This window comes from Ambystoma mexicanum, chromosome 7p, assembly GCF_040938575.1.
Source record: "Ambystoma mexicanum isolate Mex_15411 chromosome 7p, UKY_AmexF1_1, whole genome shotgun sequence".
In the NCBI taxonomy this organism is placed as follows: Eukaryota; Metazoa; Chordata; class Amphibia; order Caudata; family Ambystomatidae; genus Ambystoma; species Ambystoma mexicanum.
The window spans coordinates 448,463,938-448,486,476 of NC_090939.1; the positions used below are offsets into that span (position 1 = coordinate 448,463,938).

General features: G+C 48.5%; 1 protein-coding gene across 1 annotated transcript in view; it reads right to left on the reverse strand.

Annotated features, from left to right (window-relative positions):
- The window catches only part of CHD1L (chromodomain helicase DNA binding protein 1 like), a 1,245,724-nt gene that overhangs the window by 1,007,550 nt on the left and 215,635 nt on the right, over positions 1 to 22,539 (reverse strand). Inside the window, exon 8 of the mRNA XM_069636461.1 lies at positions 11,151 to 11,306. Within this exon, the coding sequence (XP_069492562.1) occupies positions 11,151 to 11,306 (156 nt within the window). The remainder of the gene's footprint in view (positions 1 to 11,150; positions 11,307 to 22,539) is intronic.

A 22,539-nucleotide genomic window follows, 5' to 3' on the forward strand; every position in this document is an offset into this window, starting at 1 on the left:
TTACTTGTGTCTTTCTTGGCATACAATAGCACTGTCACATACAAAGGGCATTTATCTTTATAAGTGTGTCTTTTAGGGCTCCTGGTATGCCTTCGTTACAGGAAATTACTCCTTCTCTTTTAATCAACACAGTCCTGATATTTCTTCTCAGGACTTCTGGTATCCACAGTCTTGCAATTGACTGGTATGATCTCCTACCATGGCTTTTTACATTCATATATTTAGAATTGCCTGGCATACTCTCCTGCCAGGGCCTTTTTTATACCCACAAACTTGTAATGTCCTGATATACTCTCCTGTCAAGGCTTCTTATGTTCATGCACTTGTAATTGCCAGGTATACTCTCCTGCCAGGGTATCTTATATTCATGCACTTGTAATTGTCTGGTATATTCTCCTACCAGGACTTCTTGTATTCACACAATGTTTCTCTCTACTTCCATAGTTGTGCATCCCCTTTGTTGGATATCATATCTTCTTGCTACATTGTTAGATTTGGGTACCCCATGTATTTGCATTCCATACATTCACATACCGATGAGGGTCTTGTTTGCAATACACTTCATTGTTTCATAATTAGGATCTTTGCTTGCTCTCCTTCTGCTGCTCTACTGACTATTGTTTGTGTCTGGCACGGTCGCTGATAAGCCCACGGTCCCCACTATCCTTGGGTTGACTGACCAGCTCTTGTTGGTGTTCTCAGGCTTATTCCCGGTCAAGCGGCAAAGGTGTTCCACCTACTTTGCTCTCATGACAGCTTTCTCTTCGGTCCGCAGCTTCGATTCGGCATGCCCGCTTCAATTATGGTTCTGGCAGGAAATGTACTGCTTTCTGCAGTCAGCCAACGCCCAAGATGCTTGCACTGCCTCCTGCCATTTCTGCCGTTTATACCTGTCCTTGCAGCGCCTCTCTTCTCCTTGGATGGTGAGCCCCGCGGCTCCACCACACCGGTTCGTGCTTCCAATCTTTTCAAGCCTCGCAGTGAGCTGAGACTTTTTATCTCCAACAGCAGCAGCCTCTAACACTTTGCCTCTAGTCTTTAAATCTCATAGGCACATTTCAGAAAACAACTAGTGCGCTCACTGGGCTTCTGGCTTCTTCCGCTCTGCACAGCTCTTTCCCTCTACCATGTCCCAGTATTCGGGTGATTCTAGGAAAAGGAGTCCATTGTTGCGGTTGGTGTAAACGTCTTCGGAAATCACTTTCAATAGTTCTGAATGGTAAATCAGTTCTATGTGATTGATAATTAGAACTGGAAAAGGTGGTCTTGTTGTTTCCACATTTTAGATCAGGGATGGAAGTTTGGTCTATATGCTTTGGGGAAAGGTTTTCTCTATTCTCCTAGGGGGAGGTGTAGACGTATGGCAATTGGCCACAAGAGTATTGGATATGTAAGGATTATCTTCAAGGGAAAATGGGGGATACCATGTCTCATCAATGAAGCCAAGGCATCTCCCCGAAGGCTGTCTCCTCCCATGTGATCATCCCTCATATAACTGCCCCCAGTGTCTGGATCAGGTAGCGGCTGCCGTCCCCTGTCCACACGGAGGAGGTTACTGCCGGGAGATCAGTGATGACTACATTGGATTCATCACACTTGTCACTGGCCCCCACTACCACCACTTCACAGCACCCCGCTACCACCTCCTCACTCTCGCGCCATAGTATCCCACTACCTGACACTTCCTCCCTGCAGTTCCCCACTATCCCCACCTGCTTCTTCCTCATCAGTCTCCCACTACCCTCACCTCACTCTTCCTCGTCACAGTCCCCAACTACACCACTTCAGTCTTCCTTGTCACAGTCCCCCACTAGCCCCACCTCACTTTTCCTCATAACACTACCATTAGTAATCCCTTCTTATCTAGTGAACACAATGACGAAATATTTGATAAATCTGATGTTGCGTAGCAGGAGAACAGGTATTGATAACAACTTATATGACATCAGTTATGTTATCATAATAAAAGTCAGAATTACAGGTGGTAGCAGGTATAGCAAAACAAAACTCTTCAAATTCAGTGAAAGATCTTTAGTTAAAGTACCATTAAGGTGAAATAATCTGAGGCAATGAAACCCTTGAAGTTCAGTGAAAAAATGTTATTTGAAATTACTTTAAGGTGGCGATTCAATGCCACAAAACCCCTGAAATTCAGCAGGTGTTCGAAAGTATGCTACCTTAACAATGAGGCCCTCATTGCGCAGCCCCTACACACACCGATGACATCACATAAGGCATCATAAATGAGATAGCTAATATAGCAGATCACGTATGCAAGTAAGAGAAATGCAACATTTTAAAAAGTGTGTTTCTGCATACATGGATGGATTCAAGGGCAAAGGATCTCAGGAGGATTGCTCAGGGGCAACATGCTGGCCTTGGAAGCAAGACGAAACAGAGCAAACAAAGGTTCGATCGCCGGGTCTGCGCTTAGAAACCGCTGGGTATTAAGCGCGTTATAAATAATGTATCAGCACATTTCATATCAAAGCTTGATTGGAGTCTGCATTTAAAAATACTACCAATTTCTGCATTAAATGAGCAATTACCTCTATTTCTATGTTCTATAAACATTCCCCTATGCAAAGATGACATATGGGTAGCACAATTATGACTTTTCACCAGACCACCAAAGATTACGATATACATGAAATGAAAGGGTTTCCGAAATCATATATCTTACTGTTAGGCAGAAACCTGTGCAGTTCCCTTAGGGGCCACTGCAAAAGATTTAAGACCACAGGTATTTGGCAGTAAACCCACTTGGTAGCAGTCTGTACCACACAGATTCACTTGGTAGCTGTGGCTGAGCAGTCAGACTTCCCTCAAGAAGAGTTAGGCAGTATGCAGAGTATACACAATAGGCACAGAGACACAGTAGCATAAACAAACACTGACCAGAGCTTTTGTGTAAAAGTATATAATTATTTATTTAAAAACACACTCGTAATTTACACTAGCAAAAACGAGGTGAGTAAATTCAGCACAAAGTCACTATTATATATATACAACCCTATTCACTTATTAGACAAGTCTTAGTGAGAAACACCACTTATTTTCAGACAGAGGTGAGTGCTTAACATAAGATGACACTCTAATAAGTTGTAAAGAAAGGGAGGAAAAAGGCAGGGTTAAGGAAGCACACAAGTTTGAATACTTTTACAAAGAACCAAAGTAAGGCAGGATAGGCAGAGTTCTACTGAAGAGCAAGGAAGTCAATTGCAAGGCCCACTCTTGAAGAGAGCAAACAGAAGGGGTCCAGGTTCACACAGTGGGGTTATGCCCAAAGAGTCTTGTAGATGGTTCGCAAAAAAAGGATGAAATTCAAGTCAGGAAAAGTTAGCTAGGTCGTCCCAGGCTAGCCCAGGTTAGAAAGTCGAGTCTTTACTGTCACCCCGAACAATCTGTCGCAAGGGAAGCCAGGCGGGACACAGTACCTTAAGTGTGAAGGAAGCTCCAGAGGGGGCAGTTGTTCCTGGCAGCAGGTGCAAGTCGGTGTTTCGTCCAGAGGAAGAAGAGGTCTCGCCGTGGGGGAAAGATGAAGGTTGTTGCACTGCCAGGGAAAAAACCAGCCGCGGAGTTCTCCGGTTAAAAGGCACTACCCTTCTCTTCGCAGTAGTGGTAAACCGTGGTATTCCGGTTGCCGGGGTGATTGGCACGGGCAAGGCGGCCACGAGATGCTCCAGGAAGGTGAAAAGAAGGCGAAACTGGTTATCCCCACCAGTCAAAGGAAGAAGACTCTCCGGACTGGAGATCTCCTCTGTCGTCGGGAAAAGTGGTGAGACGGTTCAGCAGGGCTCCACCGGTGGTGTCGTCGTTGCAGGTCGGCTCAGCTTCTCCCTCCTCGGATTCTTAGGTCCTGTGGCGACTTCTGAAGTTCCAGTCACCAAAGCCCTGCTTTTATGCAGCACCCCCATTCACTCAGCCTAGTTGTCAATCACACATGCTAAGTGGTGAGCCGGCCGGCTCACCACTTGGGCCAATCACACTAGAGTGAGACTTGAGTTACCAAGGTAACTCAGTCCAGGGTGCCTAAAACCCCTCCCACATCCCCTGTGTTACCCAGACAGAGTGGCACCACTTTTGGAGGCTTCTGTGGAAAAGCCTGCCAAAAAGTGGAACAAAGGGCTCGACCTGGGTTGGAGTCACAGAAGAGAACACAAACGCCATTTTAGAATCGAGTTCTGGCAAAAAATACCAACCGGTGAATTAATATTAATTAAATAAACCGGCAGTATGTTCGAGGCTATTAGAATTAAATAATTAAAGTTGGTAGCCTCGAACAATGGGAAAATCCCATAGAGATATATTTGCGGTCGAATATAAAAAGTAGTATCCACTGCCACCAGCCAAAACTTGATCAGGGGGGATGAAGACGTGCCCCCTCGAACAACAGACCCCGGGGCAATCGAATTGCCCCGACCAGTACGTCCACAATATGATGGTTTGTACTGGTTTCTGTTCATAATTTGGGACTAGCAAAGCCAATGGTGACTTTACATGCCCTGGGAGACAGTAGTCAGTCCCAGGGTATGGAATCTATGATGGGGGTCGCTACGACACCCCTGGGTTACGGCACGGAGGGTGCAGTGTAACCCACATCAAAAAACACATGAGACCCTATGGAGTAAAAGACCCCACAGCCCATAAAACACATGGAAAGTTAAAGGAACACCTCAAATCATGTCTAAGAGTGGGAGCAAAAGAATCTCACTCTTAGCAGGAGAGAAAAAAATAAACCCCACAAATCCAGCAAAGCTGCTGGGGGACTCACTAGGTTTGGGAAATTATCCTTACAGAGAATTCTCCCTAACACTTACTACGACTGTCAGTATAACAAATCAAAATGTAGACCTTTGCCATGTCAAATGGTAAAGGTTAGGGCAGGTGGCCTGTAAGGGTCAACAATGTTAAAAACACGTTCATGGTATGATATGGTAATGTTTATTTATATAGCGCCTCTACACAGGCAGTGTTTCAAAGCGCTCAAGGAGGGTGGGAACACGGGGGGCAAAAACAACAGTCGCTCAGAGCCCTTGAATTTCTGAGACGATAACGGTCTGCTAAGCCAGATTAAGTGAATATGATACATTTAACAGTTTAGATACAGCAAATAGGCCTGACGGCAATTCTGAATTTTTTTCCAAGTGCCCATTAAGGGGTGAAGACAAGGGAGAACAGACAGAACGATCTTCAGGCAGGGCTGTATACAGCTTGTGCAAGTGCGGGAAGGGCCAGGGAGGGGAAGGGGACCAAGTGCACCCAGTCGGTGGAGACTGGTGAAGTGCTGAGAGAAAGCTCTCAAGGTTTTTTTTACAAGTGCTGTGGGGGGTTGAGGGTCCTGACGCAAGTGCAGAAGGACTGGCAGGGGTGCCTGGGACCTGTGAGAGACTGAGGTACACCAGGCGGCCAATCAGTAAACTGTGTGAAAAAGAGGCAGAGAAGGAAGAGCTGAGAGCTAGTTTAGCAGGGTAGGGTGAGAGAGAAGGAAGAGGAGAAGAGAAAGGTCTTGAGGACTTTCCGGAATGTAAGAATATCGGACTCAAGACGGAGGGTGGAAGGGAGGCTGTTCCAGAGGGAGGCACCAGCTGAGGAAAGGGATCGCCCTCCAAATCTCTGTCTGGAGAACTGGCTCACTTGCAGAAGGTTGGAGGTAGATGAGCGGAGGGCTCGAGAGGGACAGTATTTAGGAAAAAAGCATTGAAGGTAGGTAGGTGCCTGGCCCCAGAAAGCCTTGTGGACAATGCAAAGGGTCTTGAATTTGATCCTTGCAAACACGGGGAGCCAGTGAAGAGATTTCAGTGCCCGCGAGATGCGCTGACTGGGCTTGAGGCCAAGGATAAGTCTTGCGGTTCTGTTCTGGATGAGTTGCAGAGGGCGCAGGGCGGAAGCAGGGAGGTTGAGGAAGAGGCTGTTGCTGTAGTCCAGCCTGGAGAGAAGCAGGGCTCTTGAGACAGTGAGCCACTGGGGGAAAGTGAGAAAAGGTAGAGTGCCTTTGAGGAGGTGTAATTAATTGATAGACTTTTTTGAGATGTCAGAGATGTGAAAGGAGAAGGAGAGAGTGGAGTCGAAGATGACCCCAAGGGTTTTGGCCTCACAGGTGTGGGTAGGTGCAGGGCCAAGGAATGGAGGCCAGAGTGAGAGGGGGAAAGGAGGAGCTGGTGTCCCAATGCGAACAAATCTCAGTTTTACTGGCATTGAGACAAAGGTCATTTGCAGCACACCAAGACTGTATAGCGGACAGACAGTCGGGTATGAGTGAGGAGGAAGAGGCGACTGAGGGTAGCCTGAAGGATAGTTGCCCGTCATCCGCATAACATTGGAAATTAGAGGTGAAGGTGGCAATCACAAGTGCAAGGTTAGCCATGTAACATTGAAGAACCAGGGGGATAGGTTAGTATCTTGGGGAACGCCGCAGGTTGAGAGGGTGATAGTCGAGAGAAAGGCACCAAGTTATCAGTATCTGTCCGTGGAACAACGCTCTTCCAAGAAACCCTCCCATTTCTTCTCGTCATTGCTGCATAGATCGTCCAATGAGAAGTCATGAACTAGGTGCAGGGAAAAATGTCAGCAATTGTTGCTGCAGCTCCATCACCACCACTTGGAGAAGATGGAGGACTGGAAGGAGACAGTGGTATAAAGGCATCAGGGCCAGGAGGAGGAGATGGACGAAGAGGTTGGACCATCCAGCAGTAGGGAAGAATCCTACGTGTGGCAGTTCTTGAACACAAGGGGGAGCGTACCAAATGTCGTGCTGCCCAAGTGTGCTGCTATGTTGGGAATTGCACTCAGTGGCTGCAAACATGGGTGGTACTCATTTGGTATTGTCACCATACATGCACCTTTCATGCATGTGCATTAAGAAAGACTGTCCCTGTACTGGGAATCCAGCTACTTCCTGGACCTATGTGCCCTTCTCAGCAAGCTCCTCCTCCTCCTCTTTCCTCTCTCTCACCACGATACCGGTCTCTTCCTCCTCCTGGCAATTATCATCTTCCTCTCTCTTCATCAATTTCTCCTCTACTTCCTACTGATAACTTTCACCCTCCTGATCTCCCATTTTGATGTTCTCCTTCACCACCTGCTCCTCAATAGGTTCTCGTCACCTTCTCATTGGCTCGTATCACCATCTCCACCTCCTTAGTGTATCCCATCACACTTTCCTTGGCTGCTAACACCTCCTTATCCTCACTAGCTCCCCTAACATCTATGCCTTGGCTCCTCTCCTAACTCCAGTCTCTTTTTCCAACATCCTTCTAACAAACTTCCGCCTTCTCCAAAAAGTCACACTTCTCCTTTATTTCCACTGCTTATATGGGGCTTTGATCGATCTCCCAGGCAGGGCTTTTTACAGGTGTGTTCAGTTGGCTCCCATAATTGTTTCTTCTAGGTGACTGGTGGACTGTGGGTTAACTCAATCTACTGAAAGCACAGTACCACAATTAGCTGCGGACCAAGCTTCTGAGGGGCAAGGCCGCCATCTTGGTTTTCCGACAAGTCTTGAACATCTGTGGGGGGGATATCATTCTGCGCTTCTACCGCAACTATCTCATGTTTGGTGAGCCCTCCTCCTCCTTGCGACCCTTGAGACCCAGTGGTGCCATCACAAACTGAACACATTCTTGGATAACAAGTACTCTGTAATAGCGGCCATATTTTCTGATGTTGGGAGTCTATCAAAGGGACAGTAACTTATTCAGTACCATATCTATATAAATCAATTATGTTGTCCCTTAATAAAAGTTTCTTGTGGTCCTATGTTATGTTACATTGGAAGGGTTTTATACTGTGCCAAATCACCACTGTAGTAGCCGGAGAGCCTGGTGTGTCTGGAAGTTTGCATACTGTGACCCTGATCAGGGTGTCTGCACCTTAGTCTCTGGATAGAAAGGGAGCAGTGTTTGGAAGGCATGGTATCAACAGTAAGACAGACACAAGTGACCACAGTTCAAAGGTGTTTGTTGAACTTCAAAAAGGGTTTGAAAAGCGCCTGTCTTATCCTAAATCTAAAGTTGGGAGCAAGCTACGACCATCAAATAATAGTAACGCAGTCCTAGTGGTGTCTTGTCAAAACAAAAGGGCCTATACCAGAAAAACCTATCGTCAATCCTTACCTCTAAATACAAATAGTGTGGGAAACAATGTTATGTAAAAGAAAGAGGTGTTCGGATATTCAGGCCTTTGGCCTCCCTTCCCCACGTTTTCAGCGGATGTACATTAAAATAACGTATCCCAAAAGATCAAATTCCTAAATTGCGTAGCCCACTTGCCTGAATTTTGTCATTCGATGCTTTGGGATTTTGTCCGTTTGTCCCCCGCACTGCCTTTAATGTAGTGGGGGACACCCCCGCAGCCCATAATACCGAACTGGGGGAGTGGGGGACACCCCTGCAACCCCCGCTCCCCTGTTCCGTATTATGGGATTTGATCTAATCTACCATGCCGAATGCACACTAAACGTGCATTCAGCATTTTAGATTCGATCTTTTCGTGCAATCCCGTTTTTAACAAGGGACAAGGCGGCAGACTCGAGCTTAGCACAGTCTCCGTCTTCTCTAGCACGAGGGTGCAGTTCAAACACTAGCATCAGGGCCTTCCGTGCCAAGTCTCTTTGCCTTTCCAAATCTCTTCTTTCAGAGGGCCTGAAGTCGACAAACAATAAGTTATTTTCCTCTTAGGATTTCACATATACTCAATTTCTCAGGTGATTCGCTATTCACCTCGGATCCCCCTCCTTTGGGCTCAGATCCCTTTTAACACAATGCTCGTAGGATTTCCATACATCCAATTTCTCGGGTGATTCACGGTTCACCCCTGATCCCCCTCAGCCGAGTTCAGATCCGTTTCAACACAATGTTCAATCAGTCTCCCTCCGCTGGACTCAGACCAATTTTAATTCACTTTAACACAAACTTGCTTTAACCCAAAGCTTTCAATTGATCTCCCTGCTTCGGGCTCGGACCAACTTTATCTACTTCGTCATCAACTTTCTTTACTGTATTAACATCGAAGACTTTCGATTGTGCACAGGATTTTGCTTGACCTGTTGGAGGACCACTCTGATTCACAATCCTTTACCACTCTTTCGCTTTTGCCACCTCTCAGTTGGATACATTACAGAGACCTTCGAATGAGCACGCATGCAGTGCTGGACCACTCTGTCAAAGGTATCGTATCATGGTTTCAAAGTTCAATCACTCATTTGTTGTTCAATTTTACTCGCGTTGGTTATCACATGCGTTTCATACACTGTTCGCTTCAGCGCTCATCATACAATGTTGCCGCTTGCAACCTTGGCTTCAACACAGACCGGCCTGGTATTGGTCTCCCCAACTCACCGGCTGTGTTGATTTCAATGTCGCGGCTTTGAAGTAGGAGCCAAAGACAGTACCACAGCAGCAGGCGATTCTCTCCACCTTGATTAACGACACAGGAGGACCCGGATACCTCCGACACACAATGCAGGATTCTTCAGCCTGGTTTCCTGGTCTTACGCTTTCTATTCTCAAGGTTTTGTGAAAGTAACGGTTCCTCATCAAAAATGTCAAGGGCACTTCCCTCCTTGCAATCCCCTGTTTCACCGTATTTCTCCTCGTATTAAACTGCCATCTCGGAACTGCTCCTTCCTCGTGTGCTTTGCCTTGCTCAGAGTCAGCTCTCATGCTCCACCTTTTATCCGTGTGAGGAAGTGTAATGGAAGTCAGGTCTGCGTGATGGTCAGTAATTGCCTGACCCTGCCTGGCCAGTGTATTGGGACATGTCAGGTATACGACTCGGGTGTTAGTCCGTTTTCTCTCATAGCGAGCTGTCCATGAGAAAGTGTTTGTGTTGTGAAAGTTTGGGGAGTTTGAGCTCCTAAGTATTCTACCTGGTAGGATGGGGAAAAGGTGTTACAGGGAAGGGAATACCGTGTCTCGCCATCCGGTGTCCAACTCCCCGAAGACCCCTCGCCCAGGTGATCCACCTGCACTGGTCCACCCCCAGGAACTGGATCCAAAAGCAATGGCCATGTCCTAGCCGCCTGGATGACAGATCCCTGGGGACTAGTGGGTGAGACACCTTCAGGTTCTCACAGTATGGAGAAGATAAAAGGATGGTAAAGAGGGTGCAAGAGCGAACCCATCCTTCTGTGGTTAGCATGGTGGGGTAGCTAGTGCATCCTCCCAACACTGCAATAGAGCACAACATAACGTGTCTTGTGGTGCACCTGCCACCCTTAAAAATTCCACCAGTCAACCTTCAATTTCAATTGGTATTTCCCACATCAAAAAGCCTCATTAAATTACAGAATATGATTTCACATTCCCAATAACACAAAACACCTAAACTCTTAATGCCAAGCTTCAGCCACCTAAACGTTCTCTTTTCATGTTGTACTCCTCAAATAAATCAACTATGATATGTTAACTGTTCCTTCATAAATTACCTTCCACAAAACAGTCTCTCACAAAACAATCTCCAAAACAAAAACAGATATAAACATCATATTACAGCCAAAGGACAGCCTTAAACTGACACCACTGAAAACTGCAATGATCATTACAGTACTTAGCACAAACTAAAAACCCCTAAAAAAATATAAGTAAGGAAAACATCACAAAGTGAGCCATTCTCTTGGTCTGCATGTTCTCTTGCCTACACTCTCCTTGACCTGCTCTGTGTAGAATCCTTGTGGTGCTCTATTTCTACAAAGTTAAAGAGTGGAAGATTGGGATCAATACTAGCAGGCAAAATCAAATATAGACAAGAGGTCCACACATAGTCTTCACGTAGACAGGACATCTTAATATTCTCTCTCTCAAGGTTTCTTCTTTCTAAACTCAGAATGACCAATTCTCTTGGTCTGCATGCTCTCTTGCATACACTCTCACCCATCTGCTCTGAGTAGAATCAGTCAGGTGCCCTACTTCTACAAAGTTGAAGAGTGGAAGATTGCTGTCAATACTAGCAGGCAAAACCAAATGTAGACAAGAAGTCCACACATAGTTTTCACGTAGACTGGACATCTTCAGTTTCTCTCTCTCAGGGTCGCTTCTGTCTTACCTTACAATACACAATAGTTGTCAAAGACATGTACACAACTGTATGTATTATACTTCATACAATATCACAAGGATTACTTAATTTCATATTCAGTTTAATTTGTGTACCTGGATCTTTTGTCAAAATCACTTTGTAGAATTTCTTTTGCATTGCCGACATTCCATGATACACCACAACTTCAGTCTTCTTTGGCAGATCTAAAGCTACATCAGCTTTGACTCTCCTTAGCAAGAAGGGCTGCAGTAGATTGTGAAGTTCTTCCTCTATAAAGAACGTGCATATAACATTAGCGACAACACAGAATGAAGCTACTATAAAAATAATCCCTAAAAACAGGACTCAAAGTTGTCACATGTATTATATGTCAAAACAACCATCACAAGTGAAAGCCTAACACATGATTCATTGTTCTTCCCAACTATCAGCCTTCTAGCGGTACATAGCTAAAATGTGGATGACTGTGCCTCCACTGATCTCGTGAAGGGATCAGTCTGACATATGTCATGCTCGATTTTAACGTGATCAGCGTTTTTCGATTCAATGACTACAAATTAACCAACAGCCTGAATGATCACTGAAATGCAATTCTATGTCAAGACCGGAGGCAAGCAGTATGCTTCAACTTCCTTTATTGTACTCTTCCAGCAGATCCAAATCTGTATATTTTCTTTAAGGTTTAAAACACCAAAACAGAACAAACCAAACTGAAAACTACACATCCCATGGGTTCCAGTACCCCTGGTAGTCCATAGTACATTTCTTGTCCCTGGGCCTACATGCCACTTCCTGCCCAGGTCCTTTCCTCTTCTTTTCAATCAATTGTTGAGCTGCAGCTTATTGGAGCAAATTGCATGCTATAGTGTTGGTTTTGCCCCCTTCGAGAGGCACCTTCAGATATCTAGCAGACATTGAGCATTTATGTACGGTGTGCGTTTATGTTTATTATTGTGCAATGTATGATTTGTATAGGGTGAGCGTACTGCGAGCGCACACTTTCTCCTGTTCGCCACTTTGGTGACTTTTTAGCTCAGACGCAGTCGAACTAACTCACGTTTTGGGCACCCATCTGCATTGTTTCTATAAAATATGAAGCTTTGCATAGCAACCAAGCAGAGCGATCTGTTCGTCCTGCCTCAGCCATGCGCATAAACTGGGAGACGCGGTGCACGAGCACCACCACACTCGCGCATGCGCCCGTTTGCAGGGACGGAGCCTGGCAGATTACTGATGCAAGTAGGCACCGGAGCACGGAACAAGACCATGTTTATATCTTTTGGTCTCACGGAGCAAGTGCACTCCATATGAAGCACACTACGGATCACACGCCTGACCCCGGATCATTCCTATTTAGCTTGCGGTGCGAGCGCCCCCACAGCAGCTGACACGATCTGCAAGTGTCCATGTTGCAGAGTGCTCCAGAACAGCACGAGGAGCAGATCAAGTAAAAATCACAAGGAGCCTCTCTTAATACCCCAATCAGAGGGCAACAATCCACTAAGCACATAAGACTGTGGGCGGTGAAAAAGGTAGTGCTTATATCCCCATAGACTCTACACACCTCGTCTCAGAGGACGTGCCCTTCAGCCTGTCCTGTCCAGGCACTTTACATATCATTTAGGAAGACCCATAAGATGGAGTCAGACAACCGGAGGGTGGGGAGTCAAGACCAGGTGGTTTTTGATGAGGATACAGATCTGGCTCCTAGTTTTAAAAGAATCTTAGGAGATTCCCTGGTGGATGCGGTAACCCAAGGAGTGTGCCTACTACAGGAGAGACTGGAAGCACTGGAGTGTCTACTTGGGGATGTCCTTAAGAAAAAAGACCCTGAAGCAGATAACAGCATGTTCTTCAGCCAACCTCAAAAAGAGGCAGCTCATAAGGGGAGAGACCTGACCAGCAAGTGGAAGGCCTCTTCGACTCCCCCGGGTCCACTAAAGGAGGGAAAAAGAAAGTCTCCTGAGGCCGTCGACACATTTGAGAAGCTTAAAGGGGCTTTCCTGAAGCATTTCACCGTGCCGAGCCTCCAACCTCCTCCCCCAGGGGCGCAAAATATATGGGATGATGACTCCTCCTAAGAGTCCAATTAGTCAGACTACACATCATCACTGAAATCGAAGGATGGAAAGAGAAAGTGTAAGGAGAAGCACTTGAAGGAAGCCAAAGAAGAGGGGACGGATATGTTCGACCCTGAGTCGATTGTGCACCCAAGATCGAACGACTGGCTTCCATCGCCAAAGGTGACTTCATACATGGTTCAAAGGCTACGCAAACCGATTGAAAAGGTATTAAAATTGCAGATGCAATCGGAGTGTACCTGCCCAGACCTTCCCGGGAAGGTAGCTGAGATCCCGGAATTAGATCCTAAAATGATCACCTTCATATCAAAAGCCTCTAGGGACCTTAGAAGAGGCATTGACTGCACCTGGAAGGGTTGCCAAGAAAAGGTCTTAGACATGACAGAGCCAATAGCAAAGATCATGGGTCTGGTGGAAAGAGCCAGGGACACGGGCGAACCAGAGGATCCAGACACGCTAGCTAACTGGGCACAAAGAGCTGTGTGCCTCCTGGGGAGCGCAAACTGCGCCCTGTCGTTGGAGAGGAGGAGTCTACCTTTGAAAATCAACAGGATTAGCAGACCTAGCCTCTTACGAGCAGACAAAGTCGCTCAGGGCCTTCTGTTTGGCGAGGCGTTCGCCAACGAAATGGGGAGATTTGTGGGCACATACTCAGCACTCGAGGAGGGGGGGCGCACAGTTCTACATTAAAAAAATCTTCCCCTCAAGAGTTTTTATAGGGACCGGCCACAGTAGAGGTGCGTCCGATCGCTTCCACTCACAGAACAGACCTCAGGACCCAAGAGCGCACTATTGGGAGTCCCAGCAACAGGATGCCTTTATCCCAGCGTGAGGTTCTGGTGGTCGAGGGCGAGGGTACTATGGGCACACAGGAGCCCAGACAGATAAGGAGTGCCTTAGTCTATCCCCCCGTGGGAGGCAGGACACTTTTCTGCTTAAGTTATTGGCAGGAGCTTTCCAGCGAGGTATGGCTACTTCCGACAGTAGCAGGGTTTCGGCTAGAGATCACAGCAGAGTCAATCCAGCAAGGCAGACCCCGCCAGTTAGCTCAAGCGCGGCGAGAGTGCATACTCCTAGAGAGAGCTGCGACAGCTAGTAGACAAGGGCGCGACAGAACGCAACGACAGCGCAGTTCCAGCATTCATAAGATCTGTGTTTCTAGTACAAAGGAAAGAAAGTGAGACCAGTTATAAACCTAAGGGAGCTCAATGGGTGGCTGCTTTACAGGCACTTTAAGATGGAGGGAGTACACCTCCTCAGGGATATACTCTGCAAAGGAGACTGGCTAGTACAATTGGATCTGATAGATGCCTATCTCATGATCCCAGGAGCCAAAGAACAAAGCAGGTATCCGAGCTTCCGCTGGGGTGAGCATGTGTGGAAGTTCAAATGCCAGTCTTTCAGCCTCGCCTCAGTGGCCTGGGCCTTCACCAAGGCCTTGAGACCGGTCGCAGCAGCCTTGAGTGAGAGAGGAGTATCTGAATGATAATATACCTAGACAATATCCTCATGGTGGCAAGCAACAGTCAGACCCTCATCAAACAGATGCAATGGGTATCCCAGCTCCTTACCTCCCTGTGGTTCCTAATAAACTGGGAAAAGTCTGAGCGCATCTCCAGTCAACGCTTAGAATTTCTGGGGTTCAGAGTAGACACCACGAAAGCAACTCTAGAGTTACGAGTGCCCAAAATGAGGGCTATAAAGAAGGAGCTGAGGGAAGCGTTGGCGAAACCAGAGATACTCTGAGCCCTAGCGAGGATAGTTGGTCTCTTAGCAGCTTCCATACAAGCTATCTTTCCTGGTCCATTGAACCACAGAGCACTGCAGAGACTGAAGATTCAGCACCTGTGTGAAGGCCTCAGGTACCATCAGTTAGTTCCCCTAGATCAGGAGGGAAAATCAGAGCTACAGTGGTGGCTTCAGAACATGGAAGCCTGGAACGGGTGGGCGATCTTCGGAGACACCCCGACACCCCGGGACTGATCATAGAGTCTGATGCAAGCAGAGCAGACTAGGGAGCAAGGTGCGGCCACCTGGAAACAGGTGGCAAGTGGTTGCAGGAGGAGTTATCACTCAACATCAATTGTCCGGACCTTCCCGTGGGCTTGTTCACAATAAAAGCATTTGGGAAAGACAAAGCGGAATGTTGCATTCTTCTCAGGGTGGACACCATCTCTGCAGTGCAGTACATCAACCGCCTGGGGAGAACCCGGTCCCACATTCCAGTAGAGCTAGTGAAAGGCTTCTGGCGATTATTGCCTCAACCGGAGGATCCCAGGACTGCAAAGTATCTACCGGCAGAGTAGAACATAGTGGCAGATTGGAACCTGTGCTACTGACACGATTCCAGTGACTGGAAGGTTCACAGGAAAGTGTTTGCTCAGATAGCAGCCCTCTGTGACCCACTGGACACAGACCTTTTTGCATCCATATTGAACAGACAATTAGCCAGGTTCTTCAGCTGGAGGCTGGACCCAGAAGCTCAGGGGCAGTCGCTTTCCTTCAGACATTGGCGGGGCATTTCACTACGCTTTTCCCCCCTACATGATGCTAGCCAGGACTTTAGCGAAAATCAAGAGAGAGAACGTGGAAGCCGTGATAATAGCCCCAAACTGGAAATCGCAAGCGTGGTTTCCAGTTCTGATGGAAAATTTGTATTTTCCGCGAGTGATTCCTCTCAGGCAGGATCTCCTGTCGGACCCATCAGGGAATTATCCTCTGATGAAGACAGGCCAGCTTCCTCTGCTAGCGTGTCGGGAGCAGATAAAGCCGGTCAGGGATTTCGGAACCAGCTGCAGAGTTGATCAAACAATGGCAGGCCCCCTCTACCCTCCAGTGCTAAGAGGTGGCATGTAGGAGATGTTCCCTATGGTGCAGCCAGTGATCTTTTCATCCTGTTTAAGCCCCTTTAGATCGTAGGCGTGTACAGGTCAGTCATCTCAGCAGGACACAAGCCTTTGGAAGGGGCTCCGGTAGGGGAACATCCAGCAGTAGTTAGACTGCTGCGTGGCGTGAAGAGTTGTATGCGCCCTGTAACCAAGTACACCCAGCTGTGGGAAGTCAACGCAGTGCTGCGGCTATTTAGGGATTGGCCTTGTTACAGAGACTTATCAGACCAGCAGCCATCAGTGAAGCTAGCTATGCTACTGTGTCTGGGGTCCTATCGGAGAGTGGCAGATGTGAAAACACTCAAGGTATACAGGAAAACCTTCGGGCCTGACGGAGTGTCTTTCTCGATTGTGAGAAAGGACAAAGGGTCACTCGTCAGTGATCTCATGTCTCTATTTTCAGCAGCAGCCAAAATTATGCATAGCTCAATGTATCAAGCAATATGAAGCTAGGACGGACGAAGGGAGGCTGCCAGGCGTGTCTCAACTGCTAATTATGTGCAGAATACTTTTTAAAGCGGTAGCAGCAGCGACTATAGTCAGATGCATGCGGGAAGTCATGACCCTCGCAGGCATTGATATGACACGCTTCCAGGCGCATTCAGTGAGAGGCGCTATGGCATCCAAAGTCTTTCGGGCAGGCGCCAGCCTCCAGGACATTTTGAGGGCAGCAGATTGGTCTAGCGACGCTACATTTAAGTCTTTGCATCTTAAGCCAATTGCAAGAGGGTGCTAGAGGGCCAAACAAGATGGCCGCATTCTAAAGAGCTCCCACACGGCCTAAAATTAATCCTGCCTAATCCTTACCAATCCGGATCTCCTCTGCCTTGACAAGGACATTTCCACCCAGCCAGAAGGTTTCCCTAACGTGATACCGAAAACCGGAGTAAATCGCACGATTTAAGTGGGAAACGCAGTCTCCCAGACCTGGGAGCACGAGAGACGAGTGGGCCCGCCAGAAGCCGGGAAGCACAGTGACAATCCCAGCCCGTGAGCGGAGCAGGAGTGGAGGGTCTGCGGACCCCCGCGGCGGATATGCGGGTTGACACTGCGGTGAGCCCCCAGGCAGCAACGAGCCTGAAGCGACCACTCCCACTCCCCCCCCTCCTCTCCATCACCCTGCAGCGCAAAGGACGCCGGCGCACCATCGTAAAGCGAGCCGGAGGGAGAAATCAGCAGCCGCAGCCCCGAAGGACATAGCCGGCACAACTACATCCCTGACGGCAGCCAGGGTGCGCTGGGCGAGTGGGAGGCCAGCGCCGCTCCTAGAACTTCCCCCCTCACCCTCACGACCAAACCCGAGACGCATGGTGGAGGGACCCGGGTCGCAGAGCCTCAGCGTTAGAGCCGCGGCATGGCAGCCCTGAAGCCGCGCATAAAGACAACTCCTCCTACGGCCGGAAGACCCAGGAAAGCTGCCAGTGTGGACACCGACTGCCGATCAATCAGGTACGGGGCGTGCGTGGGGGGGCAGGCAGCTCCAGCCTAAGGTTTTACCCCCCCATTCCCCCCGTGAACTCAGAGCACTACAACCCGGACGGGTTGAGATCACGCTTGGACCCCCACCTTTGATCCATCCCGCTCGAAAGTCACACATAGACTTCACCCCCCCTGGCCATAACAACGGGTGACTTTGACCCTGGAAGACCGGCGCCTGGCAGCAGACCCGGCCAGAAACAAGTCTTCTCAAGCCCACCAATCATCGGCTATTCTCTCCGCAGTCCTCCCATTGACTCCAAAACTACGACTGTCCCCCTAGAAGAGCACCCAAACCAGATCTCCCCCCTTGACAATCCAGCCACAACACCTGCAAACTCGAACCTCTCCTTCCAGCTATAGTGGAGAAGCGGTTTTCACCTTAACCCAGCAGAGCCAGTAAGAGCAAGCTACAGGTGACTCCTGTTCCAGGGGTAGCGGAGCTCTCAGATCGACAAACACCGTAACAGTAAGCCCATATATACTCAGCGGAAGCCTCCCAAAAACAAAGTCATGCTGCACACGCAAGCCCCACAGGCGCATCAGGCAACGAGCTGTCCATCACACTCTCCGTGGCATAAACCACGGTCCCCCCGAGGGGTAACAACCTCTACGCTACCGCCGCAGACCAGAATTGAAATCATCACCATAAAATAGCAGGCTCAATGGGGAAGACAGATAGATCACAGAGGAAACTAAATTTCTAGACAGGCACTGCCCCCAAAACCCCACGACTACAAGAGGAACCAGAAACCCCCATGGCCAGTGAACTCCAAATGGAAGAAACGTCCACGTCCACCGATATTAAGGCTCTTCTCCTGGATCTGAAAGCTGGCATAGGGAGTCTAAATAGTAAGATGGACGGTCTTGCTTCAAAGGTAGATCTCCTCCAGCACTGACTGGACACTCACTCTGAGAGGCTCAATGAGGTGGAGCAACATGTGTCCAGCTTAGATGATGGCACAACAAGCCTGGAGTCAAGACTCACCCTGCTAGAATCCCAAATGTGTGAAGATTTAGAGGGCCGTTTCACGTAGGAACAACATCAGGATCGTCGGAGTGGGAGAAAGCCACTTTAGAACGAAGATGGAGGACTTTGTCGAGGCAATGTGTACCACTCTTTTTGGCCACAAAGCGCTCTCCCCCCTCTTTGTCGTAGAAAGAGCGCACAGGATCCCCTCCACTAAACCCATCCAGGGAGGGCCCCCCAGGCCAATAATTGCCAAATTGCTAAACTAGAAGGACAGTGACTCAATCCTCCGATTGGCCCGAGAGAAGGGGGAAATACACCATGATGGGAACAGAGTCCACTTTTTTCCAGACTTCTCACCAACAGTTCAATCCCAGAGAAGATCCTTCTCATCCACCTGGCAGAGGCTCAAAGATAACCAGATCAAATATTCAATGCTGTTCCCAGCTCGCCTCAGAATCCAGCACGGGGGAAAGGTCCACTTTTTCCAATCTCCAGAAGAAGCTAACGAGTTCCTAAACCGGGCGGGTTGCTCCACATCTAACTCCACCCAGGCGCGCCCACAAAGAGACAGAAGCAGAAACCCTCCATAAACCAAATCGAAGTCAACGGCACCAACACCAAGCACGAAAAACTTATGTCATGTTCCGGAGAAGATCGTTGAAGACAGGCACCCCAAGGCCGGGCACCATGGGAAGCTGCTAGGGCCCCTTGCTTAGCAAGGTCAATGGGAGGCCCCAAACGCCCATTGCACAGCATTTGTTTGTTTCACAGTTTATTGTTATTGGGAGGAATTGCAACTGACAACCTGGAGACCCCAGGAACCGTCTCCTGCAACAGTTCACTTACGGGCCAGTTGGGGGTAAGGACTGCGCCTCCCACCCGAAGCCTCCCGCCGACCCTCCACATCCCTCCTCTCACCATCAGCAATACTGCACCGTCCAACAAATACTTACACGAACAACGACCAATTCGTCGGATCGAAGTTAGCCTCAACAACACTGACTGATAATGGCCAAACAAAAGCCAACATGGAACAAGTTACTTACCTGTAACTGTTGTTCTCCACCATGGGTCTGGCATGGATTCACATGCTCATGAATATTCCCCGTCATCAGTCCGGGAATCCTCGGTATAGAAAAAAATCAGTATCAGTTTTGTTTCTGATCTGTCTTTCTTAGTAGTAACCAATCACTGGTCTCTGGGTCATACTGCCCCCAGCCAATGACTGCCCTCTCCCTAAGCCCCGCCTCTGGTAGCCATCCTCAGATTTGGTAGCACGTAAAGTGGCAGTATGACCAAGTGAAGAGCCGGAGAGGGGTAGGCGGGAGGGTTCGCATGTGAATCCATGCCAGACCCATGCTGGAGAACAACAGTTACAGGTAAGTAACTTGTTCCTTCTCCAGCATGGGGTCTGGCATGGATTCACATGCTCATGAATATAAGAATACATAGCAGTATACACATGCACAACCATGGGAGGTGGCAACAGGCTCAACATTAAGCAATACAAAAACTCAACATTAAGCATCTCTTACCTCCTCACCAGGCTCACCTTAAGCGAACAGGTTGCGCAGCACTGCTTGGCCGACTCTGGACTCCTCCCTGGAGTCCCGATCGACGCAGTAGAATCTCGTGAAGGTGTGTGTCGAGCTCCACGTCGCAGCCATGCAGATGTCGAGCAGGGGCACACCAGATAGGAACGCCGTGGTAGCAGCGATCGCTTTGGTCGAGTGGGCTCTCGGACGGCCGGGCAGCGGTCGGTTTGCCAACCGGTGACAGTGCATGATGCAGCCGGAGAGCCATCTGGAAATGGAAGCCTTTGAGAGAGCCTTCCTTTGATTCACAGGTCCAAAGTTTGCAAACAGCTGTGATGTCTTCCGAAAACTCTTTGTGCGGTCAATGTAGAACTTCAGCACTCTAGCTACGTCCAGCGAGTGCAGAGTCCTCTCAGCCGGCGACGAAGGCAACGGGAAGAAAACTGGCAACACCAAGGGTTCGTTGAGGTGGAAGTCCGACGGCACCTTGGGCATGAAGGAGGGGTGCGTCCTCAGCACCACCCTCGTGTCGTGAAACGTCAAGTATGGTGGCTTGCAAGATAGGGCCTGGATCTCTCCCACTCGTCGTGCAGAGGTGATGGCCACGAGAAATGCTGTCTTCCACGACAGAAACTTCAACGGTGCCGAATGCATAGGCTCAAATGAGGCCCCCATGAGCCTGGTCAGCACCACGTGAGCTCCCACGCCAGGGCAGGGGCCTTCACCGGTGGGAATGATCGGAACAATCCTTTCATAAATTACTTCACCAGCCAATGAGACCACAAGGACGCCCGTCCCGTAGTTCTGGTGTATCGTGAGATGGCGGCCAGATGTATCTTGATGGAAGCGTGAGCTAGTCCAGCCTTGGCCAATGGCAGTATGTAAAGTCACCATTGACTTTACTAGTCTTAAATTCTGAACAGAACCAGTACAAACCATCATATTGTGGACGTACTGGCTGGGGCAATTCAATTTCCCCAGGGTCTGTTAGTCGAGGGGGCACGTCTCCGTCCCCCCTGATCGAGTTTTGGCTGGTGGCAGTGGATACTACTTTTTATATTCAACCGCAAATATTTTCCTATGGGATTTCCCATTGTTTTAGGCTACTATCTTTATTTAATTATTTACGGTAGCCTCGACATACCGCTGGTTTATTTAATTAATATTAATTCTCCGGTTGGCATTTTTTGCCAAAACTTGATTCTAAAATGGCGTTTGTGTTCTCTTCTGTGACTCCAACCCAAGTCGAGCCCTTTGTTCCACTTTTTGGCGGGCTTCTCCACAGAGCCCTCCAAAGTGGTGCCACTCTGTTTGGGGTACTTAGGAGGGGTGGAGGGAAATTTAGGCACCCTGGACTGAGTTGCCTAGGCAACTCAAGTCGCACTCCATCCTGATTGGCCCAAGTGGTGAGCCGGGCCGTCTCACCACTTAGCATGTTTGAGTGACAGCTAGGCTGAGTGAATGGGGGTTTGCTGCATAAAAGCAGGGCTTTGGGGACTGGAACTTCAGAAGTCGCCACAGGAGCTAAGAATCCGACGAGGGAGAAGCCCTGCTGGACTGCCTCACCACTTTTCCCAACGACAGAGGAGAGCTCCCGCCGGAGAGTCTTCTTTCTTTGACTGGTGGGGATAACCAGTTTTCACCGTCTTTTCGCTTTCCCGACATACCTCGTGGCTGCCTTGCCCGTGCCAAGCACCCCAGCAACCGGGATACCACGTTTTACCACGACCGCGAAACAAAGATACCACCTTTAACCGGAAAACTCTGCGGCTGGTTTCTGCCCTGGTAGTGCAACGACCTTCATCTTTCCTCCAAGTCGAGATCTTCTCTTCCCCTGGACGACGACCCACCTTGCACCCACTACCAGGAACAACTGCCACCCCTGGAGGATCCTTCCCACTTCATGTACCGTGTCTCGCCTGGCTTCCCTTGCTACCGACTGTACGGGGTAGATTTAGCCCCCGGATTTTGAACCTGGGTTAGCCTGGGACACCCTGGCTAAACTTTCCTAAGCCTCTCTAAACTATTTTTGAACCCTCTGCAAGACTTTCTAAGCCTAGTGTAACTGTGTGATCTTGGGCGCATTTTAAGAGTGGGCCCAGTCTTTGGCTCACCAGTGACTTTTGCTCTTCTGCCTTGCTAATAGTGTTCCTGAATCTTAGAGTGGTGTACCTTTCCATATTCTGTCTTTTTCCCTCCCTTTCTCACAAACTTATTGGAGTGCAATCTAGTTAAGCGCTCACCTCTGTATGAAAATAAGTGGTGTTTTACTGTGACTTATCTGATAAGGAAAAAGGGGTGTATGTATTAGAATAGTAACTGTGTTTAGAATATTTTACAATAAGAGTGCTGGAGTGTTTCAAACTGTGTTTTTAAATAAATAATTATATACTTTGATACCAAAGCTCTGGTCAGTGTTTGCTTGTATTATTGTATCTGAGTGCCTATTGTATATACTTTGCATACTGCCTAACTCTTCTTGAGGGAAGTCTGACTGCTCAGCCACAGCTACAAGGTAAATCTGGGTGGTGCAGACTGCTACCAAGTGG